Below are 27219 nucleotides of genomic sequence, written 5' to 3'. Positions count from 1 at the left end.
ACAGGACGTCCACTGCTGAACATAGGCCTCCCCCAATGCTTTCCATGTTGATCGATTGGTAGCGGCCTGCGTCCAGCGCTTCCCTGCTACCTTTACGATGTCGTCGGTCCACCTTGTAGGTGGACGTCCCACGCTGCGTTTTCCGGTACGCGGCCTCCATTCCAGAACCTTTCTGCCCCATCGGCCGTCAGTTCTGCGTACTATGTGCCCTGCCCATTGCCACTTCAGCTTGCTAATCCGTCGGGCTATGTCAGCGACTTTGGTTCGTTTACGGATCTCCTCGTTTCTGATTCGATCTCGCAACGAAACACCAAGCATAGCCCTCTCCATTAGGGTGTCCCGAAATATCTTTTTTTATATTTTCGCTACACAAGACCCCTCAAAAGTTGCGTCATAAGATGTAGATTACCGTAAAAATAATTAAAAAAATATAATATAATGTCTCAAGGGCTCTACCGGCATTTTTATGTGTCAAAAAATCACTTAATCAGCCCTTCACTGTTTGTCATCTATTATAAATTTTTTTACTTTGTATATCATTTTATTTTATAATAACAGTGGCAGTGGAACCCAAAGATATGATTTGCAGGCAATGACAGACTGTTTCCAGTGAGGAATAGGTTTGTTTCGAACTAGCAGAATTCATATTTTGACTTGTTTTTCTTAAATTATCTACTTCTTCGGCGAGGCTGTTGGTATTATTTCTGTTGAGGTTTTATTGCTGTAAGGTATCGCACCGCACTTTTTTGTTATAATATTACATACTTTTAGCATAAATTTAACAAAAATTTACCAAACATATGGTAGTAATATACTTTTTGATTTTTTTCAGGTAAAAACTACCTTGGCAAAAATCTTTAAAATATTATATTTAAACAGAATACTAATTGACATGTTAAATAGTTTTAGCATACTATTAAATATAAATAACATTTATGTACGTTACATAAACTTTCTAGCTGAATTTTTTGTTCTGTACGCAGTTTTTTATCAATGGTGAACTTCAACGGAAGTAAAAAAATATTTTTAGTTATGAAACGCATACATGTTATATATCAAATTAAAGACAATTTAATACACTTCTTTGGCTCGTGTAAAACTTTTAGTAGAGTATAAGACATTTTGTAAAAAAATGATTTAAAAAGTAGTATCACAACAATGTAAAAAAAATCAATTTTCCTTTAATTACTAACTAAAGGTTGATTTTATCGATACAATTTATACTACAAAATATCAAGCGCATACGTAGAGCTTTGATTTCAATAAAAAAGTAATGAAATCGGACAAATGGTTTTCAAGTTATGGTTGATTTTCTAAAATTGACTGCCATTTTTGTTAGCTTCCACTTAGAGATGCCAATCATTGTTTTATAATAGCGTAGTAAAATTATTAACCTGCTGTGAGAAGGGAATTGAGTATCCTCAAATTAAATCGATATCTTGGCTGACCCATGGATTAATTAGGAATACATTAAAATCGCGCGCGTAAATGCCTAATTCTGGTCAAAAAGCGAATTCTGTTTTTAAAGTATTTATGGATTTATTGATTTTTAAACTATTTTAAACCTTGCTGTGACTCATTGTGTACCCTCAAATTTCATAAAAACGCTATTTTTGTATTATTTATAGTTTATGTTAGGAACCCCTAAAATAGCAATTTTAAAAATTTTCAAGGACAGGTAGAGGCCTCAAGATGACAGATATCTAATTAAATTTAATGCTAATCGTAATCTATATGTCAAAACGCAACTTTTGACACCTCTTGCGTAACCGTAGCTCAAAAAAAATTTTTTCCCATACAACGACGGGACACCCTACTCTCCATAGCACGCTGTGCAACTTTGAGCTTCTGTATAAGGCCTATAGTGAGAGGCCACGTTTCCGAGCCATAAGTTATCACTGGTAACACATTGCTGTCGCGACTGTGCGACGGGAGTGAGTGTGCGAGCGCGACAGCAACATAATTACGCGCGAGCGATAAGGATGGGTAGCTTGGGGTCATTGGACAAAATTCTACGTGCTCGCGGATCAGACTATAGAAAGTAATTTGTCCCAAGGTTGGTGCCAATATTTTGTAAATCCAGTCCTTACGAGTGATGTTGGGACCAACATAGCCTTAGTCAATAAGCAACAAGGATCTCTCTCGCCAGTGGCGCTAACTAGTGAGCTGACGGACTTCATAGGGTTCAAAATTTGAACCTTATTCAATTAGCATAAGGTCGAAAAACCCTAATTAGCATATCTAATGAAGACTGGTTTCCCAGGCCGGCTCCGCTGATAAGCCCGCCATGCAGGGCGCGGCGGCCAACGCGGGCACGCACCTGCAACACATCAACGCCCTGGACATCGACTCCAAGGCTTCCTACGTGAGACTGTCCGGCATCATCTGTACTATCGGTGAGTTATTTTTTATTAGCTTGTGTAATTGGATGTCCAGTGGCGGAAATTATGAAGATTTGTGTCAACTTTTAGAAGCCACCATAGGTGAAGGGGTCGGACTGGCCGACTCGTGATCCGGGGATTTGGTCCGGTCCTCGCCGCCGCTCGACTATTGTGGTGAGCCCACTCGTGACACAAGCACATTTAGCTTAGTACGAGGGGCTAACGGAACTACTTGTAATTTGTGCAATAACAAATTACTAATAATCTTTAAAAAAAAACTAATACGACTACGAATAATACCATGGGATCAAACCAGCGTTCCACAGATCTCGAATCGGGCAGTTCGACACCGATTTCGTCGGGCACAGTCTTCAAATCATACCTACTCTATTTCTATTTTCTACCCTATCGTCGTGGTGTTTGCAGCCACAGTATAGGCGCCTACCTACTAGCCTCGTTTTGTGCCTCGTTGCTGGAAGGAAACTACGGAAACTTACTTGAGCGTAGGAATTAAATATCGCATCAAATTGTTATCGCGAATGTAAGTAGGTAGCAATAAGTCAACCATGAAATAACTTCTGCCACTAGGCAATGTGACATTCATTAAAAGAGTCGATAAAATCCCATACCTACTTTATTGCATCGCATTTAATCTTATCTATTTTGTCACGGACAGCTTGAAGCAGTTAGTATCGGCAGCTTCAAGCTGCGACTGCATAGCAAACTACGGAAACAGTTGTAACTGCTCGAGCGGTTCCGTGTATGTGTGTACGTAGTGTACTGTAGTTTGCTACGCAGTCGCAGCTTGAAGCTGTCAGATACTAGCTGCTTCAAGCTGTCCGTGTATGGCGGGCCTTAAACACATCGCACCTTCGGTAGAACAAGGGCACAATTGTCAAAAATTGCAAAAATGAGTTAAGTATGCAGAAATACTTTAAAAATGTGTTTTCAACTGGAGAGACAAAAACACCCGTTTAATTCCTTCAAAAAACCGCCATGGGCAAAAAGCGGCTTTGTCTTATTGGCGCTTTTATTTTACTGTTCTGACGCGACAAAGTCTCATTGGTCAGTTGCGCCGTCGGCGGGGAATGAAGTACTTGTCATTTGGAGCGCTGACGCCGCAATGGTAAATATGCCCTTTAATGTTTTTGGTTTCTGGAGTGACAAGGCCACATCTATCACACTTATGCCTAGTAAGTAATTCAAAAATTGGAGGGAAAAAGTCGTTCAGACAGTTATGCCCTTGTCCGTCCAATTTTTATTTATTCTTTGGTCTTAAAGTCGTGTGCAATTCCAAAAAATGTGCTTAGAAAGAAGAACGGTCACGCCCCATACAAAAAAAACCCAGACCCGACAGAAACGAGACATACCTCAGTCTTTTCGTCATGTCTTAATTAGTTAAATTATATATTTGTTATATTCGAAATCTATGTATAACACCAAAATATTACCCTTTGTTTTTGTTCAGGCGTTATACAAAAACTAATACAACATGCCTATTTATCACCAAATTTGGTAAATGTATGTACCTAAATGTCTATTACAGCTGCTATGGAATGTATCTAGGTGACCTGGAGATACAGCTGGATTATACAGGGTGGTTATACATATGGAAAGATAAGTGATCTCACTCGATTATTTCTAAACTATACAAGATATTGAAAAACTAGTTACGGATTCTGAAAGTCCTTCACCAGCTCTTCCAAATGGTACCAACAATAGGTTACAGATTATGGAAGCTGGTAACATTGAATTTTTGGATTTTGTAACTTCTCGTTTCCACCCTGTATAATCCGGCTATATCACCAGGTCACCTAGATACATTCCATAGCAGCTGTAATAGACATTTAGGTACATACATTTACCAGTTTTGGTGATAAATAGGCATTTTGTATTAGTTTTTGTATGACGCCTGAACAACAACAATGGGCAATATTTTGGTGTTATACATAGATTTCGAATATAAAAAATATATAATTTAACTAATTAAGACTAGACAAAAAAACTGAGGTATGTCTCGTTTCTGTCGGGCCTGGGTCACAGATGACCGTTCTTCTTTAACAATTTAACTAAAACTCCACTATGAAAGGATTAAATTACAATTAAAAACAGTGTAGGTACTGAATAAAACATAAAGAGACTATTTTTTTGTTAAGTTTATGTTATTTTTATTAAAATTTTATTATTTTATAAGTAGGTAATTACGAGCGTATTTCCAGTTTTGCTACAGTATTTCCAGAGTTTTGCTATTATTTGTTTTGGAACAGTAGTTACAAAAGAGTGAAGGAAGACTGATTAAAGAACTAACGGCCGCCCACGACTTCGTACGCGTGTACCCCGTCTAACCCCCTCAGGGTAGGAGTTTCGTAAAATCCGTTCTTAGCGGATATCTACACCCTATAAGGAACCTACCTGCCAAATTTCAAGTTTGTAGGTGTTATAGTTTCTGACATTTTGTGATGAGTGAGTCAATCAGTGACCTTTCGCTTTTCTATAGATAAATACTAAAAAGTCATGTTATCTCTAAGATTTATTCACTTTTTTGTGTGAAGTTACTACACACTTTTAAATTAATAAAAAAATACATTATTTATGCAAAAACACTGCTTACTTTTATTCCAACATGATCCTAAATTAAAGCTCAAATTGGTCATAACTACAAAATAATTTAGATATTGGTGGAACAAGGGCATAAATGAACCCCTTCCTTGAAAAGAAAATTAATAAAAAAAAAACCAAAAGCTTTTTATTCTTGCAAGCAATGCGCGTTAAAATTATATAGTATATAGTTTATGTCATGCAAAGGTGGACCACTTTACAGCAATATTATCAGAGCTAGACCATATTAAATCAAATAAAAATCGTAAAATAGCTCTCCTGTAAAATTGCAAAAAGTGCAATTGTGCCCTTGTTCTACCGAAGGTGCGACATCAATCAAACTTATCTAATTTATTATACTTAGCTGCAAATACCTACGTCTAAGACTACCTATACATTCTGTGACTATACCTACATACTACAAAGTCCTACCTAGGATCTAAAAGGACCTCGACACGAAATCGAATGTTACATTGTCTATAGGTTCAGCCAAGACAAAACTACATTTCGTGACCGCTTCGTTACTACCGTTTATACCTTCGCTCCCTGAATCAATCAAAAATCAAAAATATTTATTCAAGTTAGACCACAAGTGGCATTATTGAACGTCAAAATATAGTAAATAATAAAAAAAGAAAAGGTAGCCCTTATGGGGCACGTTACATGTCTCCTTATCTTTTGGGCCCTACCAGCGCTTCGAGACAAACATATTATGGCAAGTGCTGAGAAGAAACGCCGGAACAAACTCAGTCACAATCGAACCTCTCACAGTGACGATTGTCACTCTGTCTAGAGGGCAAATTCCGCATTCACGGCCATGACAATGCACTAAACCAGTATTTCATATTAGCATCCTGAATATTTAGCCCACAATAGGTTTGACCTACCTTTGACCGCAGCTGAACTTTCTGACGAATGCATGATCGATATAATCACTAACACTAGAGGCACGTCGGTTTCACATTATAATGAAATACCAAAACTATTTGACCACTGCGCAACACAAACCTTAAATAATTTAAAAATTGTTTGTTTAAAAATTTTCTGTATGGTTTCCTGTTGTTTCATGCAAATTTTCAAATTCTTTCGCCATTTCGTGAAAAGGAAAATTTAAGGTTCTGGAAAATTGAGTAAGTGTCGTGCCAAAGTTTTTATTGCTCTTCGGTTAGGTTATTAAACCTTTTATACATATTCATAACTTCTACTTTATGTAGGTATCTATTAAGCTTACACAGATTCCATATTTTTAGTATCACAACAAGATTTGTTAAAAGCGCTATTGATAGATTCCATCTCACTAAGCCGTTTAGCATACGCTCCGAATATCTCAGACGTGTAGAAAGAGAGATGAAGTTTGTCTAAACACAAGCATAGCCAAATGGACTTCGTTGTAATTATAAAAACATTTATTGTTTTCCCACAATGTACTTATAGGTACTTATTTAAAGTTACGAAATAAAAGGGGCCAGTAAGGTCCAGCTCAAACTGGCTTGAGTGCAAGTCTTGGTTAATAATGGGGTCCTGTTACGGATAATCCGTATATTATGTATATGCATGTATTTATGTAGGTATATATATATTTTGTATTAATTTATATTATAATATTTTATACCAAAAACCAAAGTCGCTGACATAGCCCGACGGATTAGCAAGCTGAAGTGGCAATGGGTAGGGCACATAGTACGCAGAACTGACGGCCGATGGGGCAGAAAGGTTCTGGAATGGAGGCCGCGCACCGGAAAACGCAGCGTGGGACGTCCACCTACAAGGTGGACCGACGACATCGTAAGGGTGGCAGGGAAGCGCTGGACGCAGGCCGCTACCAATCGATCAACATGGAAAGCATTGGGGGAGGCCTATGTTCAGCAGTGGACGTCCTATGGCTGAAATGATGATAATGATGATGATGATGATAATATTTTATGTATTATATTAGATTTTATTTTTATGTATTTCTACTATTTTGCACCGCCTACTTAAATTCTCTGTTTTGTTTGATTTTCTGGTTAGCTGGAAGAGAATGCCACATGGCATTAATCTCGCCTGTTGTACCACTGTATTTTTATGTGTGCAATAAAGATTTTAAATAAATAAATAAATAAAATAATCCGATCGTTTATTCACCTACTGTCCTCACAGGACCGGCTTCCCGCGATGTGGCCATGCTGGAGAAGATGATGGAGACAGGCATGAACGTGGCTCGCATGAACTTCTCCCATGGCTCCCATGAGTACCATGCGGAAACCATCGCCAACTGCCGCCAGGCTGAGAAGAACTACAGTGCCAAACTCGGCATGCCCTTCTCGTTGGCCATCGCTTTGGATACCAAGGGACCCGAAATCAGAACTGGACTTTTGGAAGGCGTGAGTATCCATTGATATTTAGATAATATCTTATCTATTAATTACTTAGTCTTTATATTTATTGAACTATCTCAAGAAAAATATGTTTTGTTCAGTTGTTTGTTTTCCTAAATAAATAAAAAAAATATCTTAAACTTTTCCGCCTTTGCTGGAAGGTTTCGCAGTATCACAGCTGTAATTTTTTTTCCGCCGCAATATTCGTAAATTTTTCGATCAATATTAGTCGATATGAGTAGCCCCTAATGATCGTAGAACAAACTATAGTTGGGATAATATATGTACCTACAAGTGCTCTGAAAAAGTCTTTCAGAATGAATAAACCACGGATACTCTCGGCGCACTTAAGGGACTCTTATCTAGGTTTAAATAAGACGTCAATATTTAGGTGACAATTTATTGCTTGACACGGGTTGTCAATGGTTCACAGATGTTGTCAAAGGTTCACAGATGTCAAAATACTCCAGGTATATAAAGCCAGGGAAAAAAATCTGGACACCGCGGTACAGCTTTACGCGTCTCAAAGAGCAGTGACATCTCTCGGCAAATAATACAAACAAGTTTCATGGAAGGTTTATACATATCGCCCACCAAGGACCGTCCAAGGTCCTTAACAACAGGAAAATTGAAACAAACCCAATGAAACTTAATGCGAATGCATCGCCCACCATGAAAAATGTTACGGTACACATCAACAATAAACATAAAATAAACCATATAAAAACCATTGTACCGTAAAATAATAAAAACACTTTCAATAAACTTAAAATCTTAATACTAAATAAACTAAAATTATTTAGCCTTAGGAAGGAGACCAAATCTTAAAACCTTGAAACTAACAACTCTATCATCGTCGTTACCGGGATGGACCACAATCACCCTGCCACTGAGCCAAGACCCGTAGCTAGTTGTCCTCCTTTATGACAACTAAACCATCAACTGTTAGGTTGAGGAATTTGCATAGGTAGTCCACTTCTTTCTTTCCCTTACGACGTTCATGAAGCTGTGATTCTTACAAGTCTCCAACCAAATCGCAACATGTTGTTTACAACGGGAAAAGGATTCAAGAACCGGAGAAAACTACGATGGGTAAGTATCAATTTTCGTTTTACCTTTCAACATCAGCACTAAAGTTCTCAGATTGGCATGCAATACAACCCATAGCCTTCTGTATCTCTACTGTTGTTGAATACCCGTCGCGTTTCTCAAGCGTATCCTTTTTTTATTTTACCCTTCCTTTTTGTTTCAGGATCTCCGTAGGTCTGCACGTCGACCTTGTAGCGGTATACATCTTCACTTCGGTTCCAAGTAATACCACCACTTTTTATTATTTTATCAGCTTTCCTTTTCAGCCCTTCTTCGTTTCCTTTCCGTAGACTTACTTTACCATCTTCTTTCATTGTCTTTACCAAATCTTCATTGTTAGTAGTCCACTTTTGCAATTCAAATCCTTCTTTGGTTAACATCATATTCATTTCTCTGTAAAGTTGACTCCCTTGATCGATAGTTCCGCAACCCATCATGAGATCGTCCACATGAAAGTCTGACAGTATCTTCTCAGCCGCCGTTGAAGAATCTTCACCGAGATCCAAATTCATGTCAACATATTCACCAGTAACCTCTGTGTATTTTTGTTTCAGATCGCCGTTCTTCAGTCTTCGTTCTAATGAATACGTTCTTTTCTCAGGTGTTTGCCGGGAATTCTTCTCATCGGGATCTTCATCTTTCAACGGAAGACGACGCACAATGTGTCGACCAGTGTCATCTGTACGAGAAGTTTTGGTAAAGTATTCTTCGCAAGTCTCTTCATTTTTTGTACACGTTCCCTTCTTTGGCAATGGAATGTCATCTTCTAGCTTCCTAAACTTCCTTAGAAGCTGATTATCCTCCACGCTACAATGCATCACATTTATTGTTTCAGAGGGCTTCGTGGTCGTGTGAACGACACCAGACAAAATCCACCCCAATGACGAACACTGAGCAAGTGGTGAACCAAGCGGTCCCTTGATGACTCCGTTTTGAATTACCCGGCTATATACTTCTGACCCCAACAACAAATCCACACTGTTAGAAGTATAATAGCTCGGATCCGCGAGGACAATGTTCTCAAGCTCCTTCCATTCCTCCGCTCTTATTTTTCGGTTAGGCAAAAGAGATGTGATGGATTCTAGAACGTAAGCTTTCACTGTGATAATAAAGTTTGGATCAACCCGTGATGCTATTTTTATTTCAACCATCGACTTTGTCGTGAGCCCGTTCGTGTCACCTACTCCTACTATTTGCCCTTTAGCTGGAATCTTCTTCAAACCCAATAATTCAACCATGGCCTCTGTAATAAAAGAGGATTGGGACCCTTGATCCAACAGAGAACGAATAGTATAGGTTTGGCCATATTTAGACACAGTATCTACAAGTGCCGTCGCTAGCAATACCTGGCTACAATCCACAGTGCTTCTTGTAGACGTGCAGGAAATAACAGCACCAACTTTCTTGGTATCAGCCGTAGTAACCTCCCCGTTTTGGGGTTCCTGAGCAGCAATCTTGTTCGTAGGATGCAGCAGAGCGTGGTGCTTCCTCTTGCATATGCGACACTTGTATTTGCTGTGGCAGAATTTGGCAGAGTGATTGTTTCCGAGACAACAAAAGCAAACATTATGAGATGCAACAAATTCGCGACGTAATTTTACTGACGTATCCCTAAACGCCTTACACGTGCTCAATTTGTGCTCCTTCTTACAAAAGGGACAGACTAACGTGGCAACGTGCATGGTTTTCATTTTGAAAACAGGTAAGGTTTTATTAGGCATCGGTTTGGACTCTGAAGTCAAAAACTCAAGGGCGCGGTAACGGTTTTTAAGAAACTGTTCGAACTGATCATAATTTGGTAGCTCGGTAGAGTTATTATCCGCGACGCTAAATTCCCACTGCCTTTTTGATTCAGGGTCCAACTTCAGCATTATTATATGGATTACCAGTACGTCCCAGGTACTCGTATCTATGCCAATATTAGACAGAGCGGACAAACAATCATTTGTGGTGTCCATCAGACCTTTCAACCCACTAGCCGACTCACAAGTTACATTTTTCTGGCTTAGCAGTCTCTTCAAAATATGATGACAGATATATCGTTTGTTGTTATACCTCTCGTCTAACAAACCCCAACAATAATCGTAATTACTGTCTGTAATCGGAATGTTACATAAAAGTTGCTCGGCTTCACCTTGTAAGTACCCCTTTAAATACAATAACTTTTGAGCATTTCCTAGTGTCTTGTTCGTATGTATCAAAGACTGGAATAAGTCTCGGAAGGTGTTCCATTCCGAGTACTTTCCTGAGAAGATCGGAATATTCACTTTTGGCAGTTTTACATTAGGCGCCTGTAGAGTGGGCTGGTTAGAATCGGTGTTGGAAAAACTTGGGATTATAACGAATTTAGATAAAGCTCCTTTCAATTTACATTTATAATCAATATAGAAATCTTCTGTTTTGTCATAAGTATCGCCTCGCATATACCTAGACTCGGATAACACTTTAGGTTCCGTAGTGCGCAACAATTCCCTATGACCCGACAGAAATTCATTCCACAAACCTTCAAGTAGTTCCAACTTTCCTTCTAAAAACTCCTTGCTCAACCGAACGTTAGAACTTTTTAAGAAATTGACTTTTGACTTTTCTATTCTTGACGCAAGGTCAAACTGACAGTTCTCTAAACGTTCCATCATAAATGACAGTTAAAATTGAAATGTAAACAAACTTCCAAAAATACTAAAAAATTCTAAGTCTTTGACAATTCTAACAGAAATCGGGCATAGGTTCCCCGTAGCAACCGCTTTTCCAAAACTATTCTAAGTCCTAAAATATTAATCTAAAATTTTTCTAAGTCAATGTAAACAATTTAAAATTTCTAAGTTAAACTACCAGTGTAAATAAAGTCCAAAATCCTTCAACTTTCTTCTCAATAATAAAATGCTAAAAGAGTACTCACAGTTATATCCGTTTCACTCACACACTATCACAATAGACGGCGAACTCTTCATCGAACCCGAACTCCTTTCGGGCTCCGACACGAACCCCTTAGGGCTCCGACACGTCCTCCTTAGGGCTCCAACACGACTCCCTAGGGCTCCGAGCGTGTCTCCACCAGATGGCGCCACCTCAGCGCAGCACCACCATCATCATCTCCTGATCTTCCTCAACCAGTTGGTTGCCCTGACAGCACCACCAGCTGGTACTGTCAAACTGGTGTCAGCAGCTCCTAACTGACCCAGCTTCTTCACCTGTCCTGTTTGCGACAGCGATCCACTGTCCAGGACGTCACCCCCCTCCAAAAATGCACAAAGTGTACTCGCGGCACCTGCACCGTTACCAGTGCCCAATGGACATCAGCTTCCTGATGATATCCGGCTCGAAGGACCATGAATAAACCACGGATACTCTCGGCGCACTTAAGGGACTCTTATCTAGGTTTAAATAAGACGTCAATATTTAGGTGACAATTTATTGCTTGACACGGGTTGTCAATGGTTCACAGATGTTGTCAAAGGTTCACAGATGTCAAAATACTCCAGGTATATAAAGCCAGGGAAAAAAATCTGGACACCGCGGTACAGCTTTACGCGTCTCAAAGAGCAGTGACATCTCTCGGCAAATAATACAAACAAGTTTCATGGAAGGTTTATACACAGAATACATATATTTTTCAATAGCATCTGTCTGAACCGAAAGACGTGGATTCTTGGTGCTTAAAAGCAACAACTTGTTATGTAGTTTTAACATTAAAAAAGATCTTTAACTACCTATTCAATAAGGATCAATTTCCAAGAACTAATTTGAACTGAATTCCTCAGGGCGGCTCAGCTGAAGTTGAATTAAAGAAAGGCGAGACCATCAAACTCACCACAGATCCCTCCATGCAAGAGAAGGGCAACGCCTCAGTAGTATACGTTGACTACAAGAACATCACCAACGTCGTGAAGCCAGGCAACAGGATCTTCATCGATGATGGCTTAATTTCCATTATCTGCCAGTCTGCTAGCGCTGATATGCTTACTTGCACCATTGAGAATGGAGGTAAGTTGAGGGTAACAATCTTTACAGCGATCTGGACCAAGGTGAACCAATGTAACTGACATAGCCTGCAAAATTGCCAAACTGGGCGGGGTGGGACTTAGACCTGATGGCCGTTGGAGCAGAAACGTTCTAAAGCCCGGTCTGTGAGCACGTAGAATTTTGTCCAATGACCCAAAGCTTATCCTTATCGCTCGCGCGTAATTATATTGCTGTCGCGACTGTGCGGCTCTCGCAGTGAGTGTGCGAGCGCGACAGCAACGTAATTACGCGCGAGCGATAAGGATGGGTAGCTTGGGGTCATCGGACAAAATTCTACGTGCTCACAGACCGGGCTTTAGAATCGACTACGGACCAGAAAATAAAGTGTAGGCAGGAGGCCTCCCTCCCACTCAATACAGGTCGCGGGAGACACTTGAATGCGGTCAGCGCAGAACAAGTATTTGTGGAAACCCTAGGGGAGGAAATCCTTTGTCCAATAGTAAAAGTTTTTTAGCTGAAACGATGTTTATGTCTGTTTTATTAGAAAATAGTTTATGGAGATGATGTATCAAATCAAATCATTTATTTGTAAAACATAGGTAAATGTGGAATTCAGGTATGTAGAAGGCATTATTAACCATGGGAGTTCTATAAGTCTATACTGCAAATATTTCTTTCCAAAGGTATGCTGGGCTCAAGGAAGGGCGTGAACCTCCCAGGCCTGCCCGTGGACCTGCCAGCCGTCTCTGAAAAGGACAAGTCAGATTTACTCTTTGGTGTTGAACAGGGCGTGAGTATTTATTATCCTTTCTTGGTGTAATTTATTATTTACTACAGCCATCATAACTGAACAAGTTTCCGAGGTAGTGGAGCGAACTATTCATCATACGGATATACTAAACCAAAAGTGCTGTGACAGAAAAGTGTGTGAAGAAATGACTCCTATTCAACTGCTTTTGAAAGGCGATCCGTCATTTGGACGCGAAGAGACATGTCCTATTCCCAGTAACTTACCTCAATAACTCCCAACATCCCAAATAAATCAGATCAGTTTTAGGCAAATAAAAAAAAAAGCAAATCTCTTAAGCTAGGCGAAAATCACACCGTAAACATGAAGATATACCTACATTACTATGTCAGCCAGATGCACATTATTGTGGTGTGATGTTCACTGCCATGCGTCACGGAAACTCGTGCATTCTTATCGGGATTATTACATAACAATCTTTATCTCGCAAATAATAAAGTGACAATTTGATCACCAAAATAATAATCAACTTTATCGCTGTGGGTTCGGTAGTGGAGTTGAACTCAGTGGGCTTCATTCGGTACTGAGATGATAAATATTTTGTTCCGACAGTCACGTCAAATAGCAGTATTGCCCGCTGTTTTGTTGTTCCTATTCAATAATGGTATAGAAAGAGGTCAATCAAGTTCTTGGTTTTTTTGAATGTTGGAAAAATATTGCTGTTGAACGATGATCATCAAGATTGATGAAGAATCGTCCTCCGCTTTTTTATAACGGGGAAGTTCCTCAACCGTTACCATCCCTCTCTTTCATCTCGTATCACCCTCTTTCTCTTTCGTTTCCTCATCAGCATTCTCTTCGCTGCAAATACCTCAAAAACTAAGGCCAAACCACCAAGGCGGAGCGGAGAAATACTAATAACCGCCTCTGTGGTCTAGAGGTTCTGGGTGCGATTCCCAGTGGGGGCAGATTTTTCTATTCGGTTTGGTTGGTATTAGGGCTTGTTCTAAGTTCGCCTGGCTAGCTACCACCATCTTACCTAAGTCTGTCGCCATAACAACAATGTTAACAGAATTGTTGTGTTCCGGCAGTTAGAGGTAAGATAGCCAGTTCCTCCGTGGTTGAGGATTCCGGGTGAAGCTCGCTTCCACCTTCGGCCTGATCATCACTTACCATCATGTGAGATACAGGCCAAGAGCTTCCTCGTTATGAATAAAAAAAAGAAATGTTTTGATTTCATTCAATATTAATGAAATCTGATTGGTTAATCAGAACATTTCTCCGTCCCGCTTCACCTTTGTTGAATCCGGACCTAATGAGGATCATTTCGATTTTTAGCTGTGAATGCAGATTTATAGGGCTAAGAAATCCTTAATACACAGTGCAAAAATTTTTGTTCTACGACAATAATTGACGAAGTTATGGCCAAATTACTAAAAAAGTTCACTGACCGCCCGGCGCGGGGACGATGACGTCATTATATCCGATCCGAACGCTGCCGGCGTACTGCGTGGATAGAAAATATTTTTTTCTAGCCAAATTATCAGTTTTAGAGAAAAACTTGTAATGACATTTATTCATCAGAATAAAGTAAGCTATCGATAGGTAATTTTTAAAAATGGAAATTGTGAAAAATAACGCAAAAAATCCATACGCTCATACGATTCAATGGCACGCAGAGACGCGATTGGGGTCTCCGCGGTGGTATATTTGGCGATTTATTCAAATAAAGTGTACATAATGTTGTTAGAGTCATATCTTCTTCCAAGTAAAATATAAAAATGTATAAGTATTAATTTATTTACTTCTAACAATAAGGTATAACTTCTAACAATAAGACATTGCTATGAAAATCATTTCGATGTACACTTAATAGTTAATACCTACCTGTTATTTCGTTTTTCTGTGTTAAACCTACGCACCTACCTATCCATTCGCCGTTCCCATCGGCGGGCCAGCTGCTGCAGGAAAGGACAGCCGCTCCGTGCTGGAAATCTATTTAATCTTAGCCTAGAAGCTGGGTATGACTACCCCGCCCCTCTCCTCTCCCCAGTTCATAAGCTGGGCATGACTTCCCCCTCGGCCAGAAGTTGGGTATGATTTACCCCCCCCCCCCCCCCCCGGCCCGAAACTGGGTATGACTTGACCCCTCCCCCTCCCCCCAGGCCAGAAGCTAGGTAAGGCTTGCCCCTACCCCCAGGCCATAAGCATAAGCTGGATATGACTCCCCTTCGGCCAGAATCTGGGTATGACATCCCCCCCATGCCAAGAAACTGGGTATGACTTGACCCCCCCCCCCCCCCCTCCCCCAGGCCATAAGCTGGGTAAGGCTAGCCCCTCCCCCCAGCCCTAGAAACTGGTTATGACTTGACCCCCCCCCCCCCTCTCCCCAAGCCAGAAGCTAGGTAAGGCTAGCCCCTTCCCCCAGTCCATAAGCATAAGCTAGGTATGACTCCCCCTCGGCCGGAAGCTGGGTATTACTTACCCCCCCCCCCAGGCCAGAAACTGGGTATGACTTGCCTCTCCCCCCTCCCACCAAGGCCAGAAGCTGGGTAAGGCTTGCCCCTCCCCCCAGGCTATAAGCTGGGTATGACTTATCCCCCCCCCCCCCCCCCCCCAGGCCGGAAACTGGGTATTAGCATCATATTATGTATTATTATGTTCAATACAAACAATCATTAAGTTACACTCACCCCAACCGCGTCTCCGCATTGCATCGAATCCTATGAAAATGTGGTTTTTGGACATAGCAATACTTATTTTCCCAATTTTTATTTTTAAAAATTACTGGTCGATAGGTTACTTTATTTTGAAGAATAAATGTTATTAAAAGATTTTTTCTAAAACTGATAGTTTAGCCGGAAAAAAATATTTTCCATCCCATTAGTACGCCGGCTGCGCTCGATTCGGATATAATGACGTCACGCGGCCCTGCGTACGTTGACTTTTAGCGGCAAAAACGGCCTATGTTTATTACTTAATATCTTCGTAAGTAATGGTCCGATTTGGATAATAAAAAAAAATATATCTTTCTTATGTCTTAAAGATTAACGTAGATACTAGTTTTATTGAATTTTCTACAACAGTACTGATCCTCATTTGTGAAAGTGGTGCTACTGAATGTATCTGTATCACAAATGACAATTGACACAGGCATGACGTTACTTCTGGGTGCGACCAGACGGTAAAGTTGGCGAATTCAATGACCTTGTGGGGTCGTCCAAATATAATTGTTGCGTAACAGCGGTAAACAATAATGGTTTGACAACTGAATCATACGTGCTGAGTGGTTCACTAATTTATGAACAGACGTCACATCATGTTAAGCATACTGTGGCGTCTTAGGCCACGTTCAGATGATGGGAACTCAAAGCGCGTTTTGCTAACGCACGTTTACAACATGTATTTTATTCTCAGAGTACACATGAAGCGATATGCTATACGCGTAGAGCGCTCCATCATCTGAACCAGGCCTTATATGGTTGTAATAAGGGTGATATTGCAACAAAAATGTGAAGTCTGAGATGCTGTTCGGTTGACTGTACACACATAACATCGTGGCTTGACCATTCATATTAAAGACTTCGTATGAAGCTTCCGTTATCAACAAGACAGTTTGGGCTTCTAGCCAACCTAGGTTTAGTTAGGAATTACCAGACACCTACGTCATCAAAAATGCATAACGTCACGCTGTTTGTGCGACTGATGTTGTCAAGTACTGTATTGGCGTGTAAGATTATTGAACAAAGTGATGTCTAGTGCTACACTGGAAGTACACATAATTATCCAGGTGCACATGAAAATGCATTTGTATTGTATTTTGACAGCGCATGAAAATTATGTGAATCTCCACTGATGAGAGGATCATCTTACTCGATAGTGGCGTCAATCTGATACCATTGCGATAGTTCTATTATATTATTATTCTATCTGGCTTCAATGGTGCGTATTTGATGCACACTGGTTTTTTTCTGCCGCTTCAGCGCTCATCAGTTGGCACTACTGTCCATATTTTTTATTTTATCTTACCACTAAGAAGTGACAAGGAACTTACTCGCCAGGTGGTACAAAGCACAAATTATACTCATCGATAGGCCGATAACTAGCCCTTGTACCGCTGGTCGTGGTGAAATCTCTTATTATTTATTTTAATTAAGTTTATGGGGGTCGATTGGGCAAATGCAAAAGTCCCCAAATAAATAAAGATTTAAAAAAAAAACCCTATTGCACTGTTGTAAATGATCATTAAATCAACAAAATACTGACCAGAATACGTTTACAGGTGGACATGATCTTCGCTTCGTTCATCCGCAACGGCGCTGCGCTGCAAGAAATCCGTGGCATCCTTGGCGACAAGGGAAAGAACATCAAGATCATCTCCAAGATCGAGAACCACCAGGGCATGGTCAACCTGGACGAGATTATCGCGGTAAGTGTGACTTTTACACGACTTTATTCATGTCAGTAGTTGGACGGATCCAAACGCGGGGCAGTAGCAGCGCAGTTTGAATGCGGGCCCGCGCAAGTTGTAATACAAGAAACTCTTTGAAGTGTGTCACACCAAATGGCAATGCCAGATTTTGTATGGAAGGTGGCGTCTTTATTTTTCGCGCGGCCATCGACCAAACGTTGTTTTTTGATTACAAAATAGTGTAATAAACCAAACTTACTATGACATGTATGCCTCTAAACTCAGTCTGAACTGAGTTAGGTACGAGCATTAGAAGTTTGATGATTTTACATACCTACTAGATTTGCTTTTTGCGCGCAAGTTTTGTAAGAGATTGCAACAAAATAGTGACATTGTATTGTATAAAATCTGGCATTGCCATTTGAACGCGGGCCCGCGCTCCAACCGCGCCGCACTGCAACTGCCGAACGACAAACCAGGCGGCGCGGGAGCGGGACAGAAGCGGCGCGAAAGCGGGCCCGCGCTGTTGTATTACTATGGCGGCCATATTAGCATGACACACCGGAGGCAGGGCGGTAGCAGCGCGTTGAAAGCGGTTTTCAACCGACTTCAAAAAAGGAGGAGGTTCTCAATTCGACCCGTATGTTTTTTTTTTTTCTATGTTTGTTACGCGATAACTCCGCCAATTATGAACCGATTTGAACAAATCTTTTTTCGGCGTATAGGTAATACCTCAAGGGTGGTCCCATTTAAATTTAATAATAGAAAAAACAACCCCCAAGGGTGGAAAATTGGGGATGAACTTTTTTATACGCAATATCTCCGCCGATTATAAATCAATTTGAACGATTATTTTTTTGTTGAATAGGTATTATCAAAAGGGTGGTTTCATGCGAATTTGAAGAAAATATTTCACCCCCAAGGGTGGAAAATTGGGGATGAACTTTTTTATACGCAATATTATTAATTTTTAGTTTTTTTTTTGTGTTCACGCATTTGAAGTCGGTTTTATTTTTTTTAAAAGTTAATTATCGAATATTGAAATTTTTGACAACCGCCCGCGTTGCAACTGCTTTGAAACTGCGCTGCTTTCAGTGTGCCTCAGCCGCGCTGCAACTGACCCGTACTGCTTCTGACCTGCGTTTGGTCTGTGGAAGCCTTTAAAGGACAAAGTTGTAAGGTCAATGTATTTCGAACTCGTGATATTCATCTGATTAAATTCGTTGCGGGTTCAAAGCGGTAAGCTATCCTATATCAAGGGTTGGTCTACTCAACCTTCATTGGTTGGGTTTCATTGAAGGCTTAACTGTTAGATCCTGGCAGAGTGGTGGGAAATAACCTCTTTAGTAGTCTGTGGGAACCTATAAGTGGTTTACCTGTTGCCTATCTTATGTCATTATTACACACTGTAAAACCCTGGTTTTCCTAAATAAATATTTTGTATAATATGTATTTAGTCTCGGATTCTAAATCAGTCAGGACCTATCGCAAAATGTTGAATTTAGATTTCTGATGACTGAAGAATTCATCAAAATAAAAATACTTCTCTTGCTTACCGAAATAGTGCGCCATTTTCTGGATATGTCAAGTCAAAAGTCGTGTGCAATTTGCTAATCTTTGAACGGATGAGGCCAATCTTCATTTGCTACCGTTTCCTGCCTTCATAGCACAAATAGTTTGGATTGCCAATAGTTCTAGTTACATCTAGTTTAATCTGGTAACAATGATTCTATTGACCCACGAAACATAGATGAATTTTTCTTATTGCGCAATTATTAAGATAGTTTTTCCTTCGATCAAAAGCTTGTCTTAAGCTGCTTTGTAAACCCCTATGGTGGCTGAATTTAATCATTATATTTTGAACACTATACCAAGGCATTAAGGTTAAAGGCTAATAAATCAAAACTCTTTAACCTGATTTTTTTATAAATTAGTATTTGTTCTAAATATGTGTTTTTACAGGAATCTGACGGTATTATGGTCGCCCGAGGTGACCTGGGTATCGAGATCCCGCCAGAAAAGGTGTTCTTGGCCCAGAAGACCATGATCTCCCGTTGCAATAGCGTAAGTATAAAGAAACTATTTTATATCGTCGTCGGTCTATCAAGACGTGTAACTCAAAAATTATCAACTGATTAAGATTTTCAAAACTATTTTATGCAAGGAGTTGTATCTAAAACGCACAGAATATTATCAATCCACACATACTCATTCTACGCGTACTTATTTGCATCTAAACAGGTTTTTCAGGTTACTTGCATATTTATGACTTGGGTAAACTTAAAATAACAGGGAATTGTTACGTGTAGATAATGGAAATGTTAGCGTTTTAGTTGAAAATTAACATATCAATTTCTTTTTTATTCTAATCATGACTGTACTAAATTTTGCTTTGGAGAAATATTTTTTTCATGTGATACCTATACGAAATATCGAAAATACCATTTTAAAAATTTTGAATCCATCATCCCTTAACTTTGACAGAGAAGAAATTATGTAGTAAAAATATTAATATTACTTGTCCTAAAAACAATTAAAATTGAGGTTTTACTCCATTATAGTCTAAATAAAACAGTCAGTCTAACTAAATAAAAAGTCACAGTCTAAAAAAAAACAAGTCGAATTGATCATTAGGGCCCCCGCTGAAAATCAGTTTCAAGACAAGCCCTGGCGGTCTTGATTTACGCTGAGCGGGTGCCTTTTTGTCAGAGGGGCACAAGCAGTTAATTGTCCACTTGTTTATTTCTCTCTGTTTTAATCTATGTCTTACCTGCTTGTATACCTTTCTTGCAAATAAAAAAGTATTCTATTCTATTCTATCATTATTGAATTTAAAAAATGTGTCCCCAGGTCGGCAAACCAGTAATCTGTGCCACTCAAATGCTCGAGTCTATGGTCAAGAAGCCCCGCCCCACGCGCGCCGAAACCTCTGACGTAGCCAACGCCATCTTGGACGGAGCTGACTGCGTCATGCTCTCAGGAGAAACAGCCAAGGGAGACTATCCATTGGAATGTGTGCTGACCATGGCCAATATCTGCAAGGAGGCCGAGGCTGCTATCTGGCATAAGCAGCTGTTCGTCGACCTTGTTAATGAGGTAAGTAAATCAACCGTATTTCGTAGTTATCTGTACGAAAAACTAGCGCAATCCGTCGTTCCGTTCAGGAGGTATTCAAGGACAAATGTTTAGAGAAATCTAGCTGCCTCTGACGTAGCCAACGCCATCTTGGACGGAGCCGACTGCGTCATGCTCTCTGGAGAAACAGCCAAGGGAGACTATCCATTGGAATGTGTGCTGACCATGGCCAATATCTGCAAGGAGGCCGAGGCTGCTATCTGGCATAAGCAGCTGTTCGTAGACCTTGTTAATGAGGTAAGTAAATCAACCGTATTTTGTGGTTATCTGTACGAAAAACCAGCTCAATCTGCGCTTCCGTTCAGGAGGTATTTAAGGATAAACATTTAGAGAAATCTAGCTGGCTCTGACGTAGCCAACGCCATCTTGGACGGAGCTGATTGCGTCATGTTGTCCGGTGAGACAGCCAAGGGAGACTACCCTCTGGAATGTGTGTTGACTATGGCTAATATCTGCAAGGAGGCCGAAGCTGCTATCTGGCATAAGCAGCTGTTCGTCGACCTTGTTAATGAGGTAAAAAGCAACCGTATTTCGTAGTTATCTGTACGAAAAACTAGCGCAATCCGTCGTTCCGTTCAGGAGGTATTCAAGGACAAACATTTAGAGAAATCTAGCTGCCTCTGACGTAGCCAACTCCATCTTGGACGGAGCCGACTGCGTCATGCTCTCAGGAGAGACGGCCAAGGGAGACTATCCTCTGGAATGTGTGCTGACCATGGCCAATATCTGCAAGGAGGCCGAGGCTGCTATCTGGCATAAGCAGCTGTTCGTCGACCTTGTTAATGAGGTAAGTAAATTAACCGTATTTTGTGGTTATCTGTACGAAAAACCAGTGCAATCCGTCGTTCCGTTCAGGAAGTCATCATCATTATCATCATCTTTAGCTATAGGACGTCCACTGCTGAACATAGGCCTCCCCCAATGATTTCCACAATGGCCGTTTGGTGGCGGCCTGCATCCATTCAGTTCAGGAAGTATTCAAAAACAAATTTAGAGAAATCTAGCTGCCTCTGACGTAGCCAACGCCATCTTGGACGGAGCTGACTGCGTCATGCTCTCTGGAGAGACAGCCAAGGGAGACTATCCTCTGGAATGTGTGCTGACCATGGCCAATATCTGCAAGGAGGCCGAGGCTGCTATCTGGCATAAGCAGCTGTTCGTAGACCTTGTTAATGAGGTAAGCAAAAGCGACTGTATTTCGTAGTTATTTGTACGAAAAACGAGCGCAATCCGTCGCTTCGTTCAGGAGGTATTTAAGGATAAACATTTAGAGAAATCTAGCTGCCTCTGACGTAGCCAACGCCATCTTGGACGGAGCTGATTGCGTCATGCTCTCCGGAGAGAGCCAAGGGAGACTACCCTCTGGAATGTGTGCTGACCATGGCCAATATCTGCAAGGAGGCCGAGGCTGCTATCTGGCATAAGCAGCTGTTCGTCGACCTTGTTAATGAGGTAAGTAAATCAACCGTATTTTGTGGTTATCTGAACGAAAAACCAGCGCAATCCGTCGTTCCGTTCAGGAGGTATTCAAGGACAAACATTTAGAGAAATCTAGCTGCCTCTGACGTAGCCAACGCCATCTTGGACGGAGCTGATTGCGTCATGCTCTCCGGGGAAACGGCCAAGGGAGACTACCCTCTGGAATGTGTGCTGACCATGGCCAATATCTGCAAGGAGGCCGAGGCTGCTATCTGGCATAAGCAGCTGTTCGTCGACCTTGTTAATGAGGTAAGTAAATCAACCGCTCAGATCATAGACTATGATCTGAGATCAACCGTATTTTGTGGTTATCTGTACGAAAAACCAGCTCAATCTGCGCTTCCGTTCAGGAGATATTCAAGGACAAACATTTAGAGAAATCTAGCTGCCTTAGACGTAGCGAATGCCATCTTGGACGGAGCCGACTGCGTCATGCTCTCCGGAGAAACGGCCAAGGGAGACTACCCTCTGGAATGTGTGCTGACCATGGCCAATATCTGCAAGGAGGCCGAGGCTGCTATCTGGCATAAGCAGCTGTTCGTAGACCTTGTTAATGAGGTAAGTGCAGGTGTTTGCCCTTCCTAGGTGGCGCCACTGCCGAGTGGAGATATGTCATTATTTATTGGACGTTGGAGCTAAGCTATAATCTGGTCGCACACTCACTGCGGGCGCCCGTCGCACAATCGCGACAGCAATATAATGGGGGTTTTCGCGTATGAAAGATCCGCTAGATGGCGGGACGTGGATGTGGGGTCTGACTGCTGCGTGATTGGTGGATCTTGACATATCTGTCAATGTCATGTCAAAAATAACCAATCATGCAGCATTTGGACCTTGCGTCTACGTATTGCCATCTGGCGGATTTTTCATACGCGAAAACCCTCATTACGCGCGAGCGATAAGGATGGGTAGCTTGGGGTCATTGGACACAATTCTACGTGCTCGGAGACCGGGCTTTAGTGACTGTAAACACGACAGTTCACCTACTGCTTTAGTGCTTACCAGTTGACGCCACTGTCTTAACCTCTCATGAATAACAAGACTTGCTCAACAGTCAGTTGCAGTGGCTCTAACTGTTGAATGTAATACTAAAAACTATCTCAGTATCCTTAACACTTTACTTTGCGTAAAAAATATAGGTTTAATTTTACTTTCAATGTACATAAATTGGCAGTTAGTACAGTTTTCAAGCTAAGATCGTATACATAGGTCGTCCCGTGTAAACTTTATTCGGATTTATTATGTCACCAGTATTAAATAGCCAGTTTCTTTTGGCACGGTCTACAAATGTGAACGTGTAACAAACAAGATTTGTTTTATACTGCCTAGTAAATCTACGTCTCCTCTGCTCACTAAATAACCTTTAATTCCAGGTGAAGCCGCCCATCAAGCAGGACCACTCAGTTGCCATCGCGGCAGTCTCAGCCTCCAACATTTGCCTGGCATCTGCCATCGTCGTCATCACCACCTCGGGCCGCTCCGCCCATCTGCTCTCGAAGTACCGCCCACGATGCCCCATCATCGCCGTCACGCGCCACGACCAGACCGCGCGCCAGGCGCATCTGTACCGTGGCGTGCTGCCTATCGTGTACCAGGGTAAGACATTTGCCTGTGTTATTCCCAAGAAAACTGTTCTATGTTACTTCTCAGGCTTTTAGGGTCGTCTGTACGAAGAACCAGCTCGATCCGTTTATCCGTTCAGGAGATATACCATGCTCCATCATCGCCGTCACGCGTCACAATCAGAACACGCGTCAAGCTCATTTGTACCGTGGCGTGCTGCCTATTGTGTTCTAGGGTAAGAGTGGAAACTAGTCTCATGTCTCTCCTCAGGCTTCTAGCTATATCGGTGCCAAAAATGGGCATGATCCAGCGTTTTGTTCAGGAGATATTCAAAAACAAACACACAAAAGTCATCGACGTCACGCGCCACGTGCACTTATATCGCGACGTGCTACTTATCGTGTACCAAGGTGAGACTGGATACTTGCTTGTGTTATTCCCAAGGCTTCTAGGGACATCTGTACGAAGAACCAGCTTGATCCGTCGCTCCCTTCAGGAGATATTCCAGGACAAACATTATCTTCATCTTTCGTTGTCATCACCACCTCGGGCCGCTCCGCCCATCTGCTCTCGAAGTACCGCCCACGCTGCCCCATCATCGCCGTCACGCGCCACGACCAGACCGCGCGCCAGGCGCATCTGTACCGCGGCGTGCTGCCTATTGTCTACCAAGGTAAGGTTCTATGTTACTTCTCAGGATTTTAGGGTCATCTGTTTGAAGAATCAGCCCGATCCGTCGCTCCTTTCAGGAGATATTGAAGGTCAAAATACCGCTCAGAGAAATCTAGTCCTAGATGTATAGATTTCTAGAAATCCAGCTCGATACGTCGCTCTGATCGAGGTATATAACGGGTAAGAAAACGTCTTCATCTTTCTTCATTCGTTCTTCATTGTATCGTCGTCATCACGACCTCGGGCCGCTCCGCCCATCTGCTCTCGAAGTACCGCCCACGCTGCCCCATCATCGCCGTCACGCGCCACGACCAGACCGCGCGCCAGGCGCATCTGTACCGTGGCGTGCTGCCTATTGTCTACCAGGGTGAGAGTGGAAACTAGTCTTATGTCTTTCCCCAGACTTCTAGCTATATCGATGCCAAAAATGGGCACGATCCAGCGCTTCGTTCAGGAGATATTCCAGGACAAACAAACATTATCTTCATCTTTCTTCGTTCTTCATTCCATCGTCATCATCACGAGCTCGGCCCGCTCCGCCCATCTGCTCTCGAAGTACCGCCCACGCTGCCCCATCATCGCCGTCACGCGCCACGACCAGACCGCGTGCCAGGCGCATCTGTACCGTGGCGTGCTGCCTATTGTCTACCAAGGTAAGATAATCATGTCACTTCATAGGTTTTAAGCTACATCCTTGCCAAAAATCAACTCAATCCGGCGTTTCGTTCAGGAGATATTAAAAAACAAAGAAACACACAAAAGTCATCGACGTTACGCGCCACGACCAGACCGCGCGCCAGGCGCATCTGTACCGCGGCGTGCTGCCTATTGTGTACCAGGGTAAGAGTGGAAACTAGTCTTATGTCTTTCCCCAGGCTTCTAGCTATATTGATGCCAAAAATGGGCATGATCCAGCGTTTTGTTTAGGAGATAATCAAGAACAAACAAACATTATCTCCATCTTTCTTCGTTGTTCATTCTTTCGTCGTCATCACCACCTCGGGCCGCTCCGCCCATCTGCTCTCTAAGTACCGCCCACGCTGCCCCATCATCGCCGTCACGCGCCACGACCAGACCGCGCGCCAGGCGCATCTGTACCGTGGCGTGCTGCCTATCGTGTACCAGGGTAAGTAAAGTCCCATATCACTATCCAGGCTTCTAGGGACTCCAATGTGAAGAACCAGCCCGACCCGTCGCTCCGTTCAGGAGATATTCAAGAACAAAGAAACATTATCTTCATCTTTCTTCGTCATCACCACCGCGCGCCAGGCGCATTTGTACTATGGCGTGCTGTATATTGTGTACCAGGGTAAGATAATCATGTCATTTTCTAGCTTTCAAGGAACATCCTTGCCAAAAATCAACTCAATCCAGCGTTTCGTTCAGGAGATATTCAAAAACAAACACAAAAGTCATCGACGTCACGCGGCACGCGCACTTTTATCGTGTACCAAGGTGAGACTGGATACTTGCTTGTGTTATTCCCAAGGCTTCTAGGGACATCTGTACGAAGAACCAGCTCGATCCGTTTATCCGTTCAGGAGATATACCATGCTCCATCATCGCCGTCACGCGTTACAATCAGAACACGCGTCAAGCTCATTTGTACCGTGGTGTGCTGCCTATTGTGTACCAGGGTGAGAGTGGAAACTAGTCTTATGTCTTTCCCCAGACTTCTAGCTATATCGATGCCAAAAATGGGCATGATCCAGCGTTTTGTTTAGGAGATAATCAAGGACAAACAAACATTGTCTTCATTCTTTCGTCGTCATCACGACCTCGGGCCGCTCCGCCCATCTGCTCTCGAAGTACCGCCCACGCTGCCCCATCATCGCCGTCACGCGCCACGACCAGACCGCGCGCCAGGCGCATCTGTACCGCGGCGTGCTGCCTATTGTCTACCAAGGTGAGAGTGGAAACTAGTCTCATGTCTTTCCCCAGGCTTCTAGCTATATCGATGCCAAAAATGAGCATGATCCAGCGTTTTGTTTAGGAGATAATCAAGGACAAAGAAACATTATCTTCATCTTTCTTCGTCATCACCACCGCGCGCCAGGCGCAATTGTACTATGGCGTGCTGTATATTGTGTACCAGGGTAAGATAATCATGTCATTTTCTAGCTTTTAAGGAACACCTTGCCAAAAATCAACTCAATCCGGCGTTTCGTTCAGGAGATATTCAAAAACAAAGAAACATACAAAAGTCATCGACGTCACGCGGCACGCGCACTTTTATCGTGTACCAAGGTGAGACTGGATACTTGTTTGTGTTATTACCAAGGCTTCTAGGGTCATCTGTACGAAGAACCAGCTCGATCCGTTTCTCCGTTCAGGTGATATACCATGCTCCATCATCGCTGTCACGCGCCACGACCAGACCGCGCGCCAGGCGCATCTGTACCGCGGCGTGCTGCCTATTGTCTACCAAGGTGAGAGTGGAAACTAGTCTTATGTCTTTCCCCAGGCTTCTAGCTATATTGATGCCAAAAATGGGCATGATCCAGCGTTTTGTTTAGGAGATAATCAAGGACAAACAAACATTATCTTCATCTTTCTTCGTTATTCACCACCTCGGGCCGCTCCGCCCATCTGCTCTCGAAGTACCGCCCACGCTGCCCCATCATCGCCGTCACGCGCCACGACCAGACCGCGCGCCAGGCGCATCTGTACCGCGGCGTGCTGCCTATCGTGTACCAGGGTGAGAGTGGAAACTAGTCTAATGTCTCTCCCCAGACTTCTAGCTATATCGATGCCAAAAATGGGCACGATCCAGCGCTTCGTTCAGGAGATATTCAAAAACAAAGAAACATACAAAAGTCATCG

The 27219-nt window shown here is 42.2% G+C and overlaps 3 protein-coding genes across 4 annotated transcripts in view; 1 reads left to right on the top strand and 2 right to left on the bottom strand.

The window, feature by feature from the left end:
• The window catches only part of LOC135073755 (terpene synthase), a 258865-nt gene that overhangs the window by 100540 nt on the left and 131106 nt on the right, over positions 1–27219 (bottom strand). The gene's annotated exons all lie outside the window — the stretch shown is intronic.
• The window catches only part of LOC135073753 (pyruvate kinase-like), a 33519-nt gene that overhangs the window by 4186 nt on the left and 2114 nt on the right, over positions 1–27219 (top strand). Inside the window, exons 2-9 of one of the 2 annotated variants that reach the window (XM_063967924.1) lie at positions 2264–2396; positions 7119–7342; positions 12187–12409; positions 13072–13178; positions 17419–17565; positions 19510–19611; positions 20398–20643; positions 23535–23757. In XM_063967924.1, the coding sequence (XP_063823994.1) occupies positions 2264–2396; positions 7119–7342; positions 12187–12409; positions 13072–13178; positions 17419–17565; positions 19510–19611; positions 20398–20643; positions 23535–23757 (1405 nt within the window). Of the gene's footprint in view, positions 1–2263; positions 2397–7118; positions 7343–12186; positions 12410–13071; positions 13179–17418; positions 17566–19509; positions 19612–20397; positions 20934–23534; positions 23758–27219 lie in introns of those variants that run through there. The other variant, XM_063967923.1, reaches the window with a different exon arrangement.
• On the bottom strand, positions 7783–11061 carry LOC135073752 (uncharacterized). Its single transcript, XM_063967922.1, has 2 exons — positions 8168–11061; positions 7783–8109 (listed from the first exon to the last, which is right to left on the bottom strand). The coding sequence occupies exon 1, from the start codon at positions 11059–11061 to the stop codon at positions 8545–8547; it is 2517 nt and encodes an 838-aa protein (XP_063823992.1). The 3' UTR covers positions 7783–8109; positions 8168–8544.

This window comes from Ostrinia nubilalis, chromosome 8 (genome assembly GCF_963855985.1).
Source record: "Ostrinia nubilalis chromosome 8, ilOstNubi1.1, whole genome shotgun sequence".
NCBI lineage: Eukaryota > Metazoa > Arthropoda > Insecta > Lepidoptera > Crambidae > Ostrinia > Ostrinia nubilalis.
Note: the sequence above shows the minus strand (reverse complement) of the source record. Positions and strands in the feature narration are given on the sequence as shown.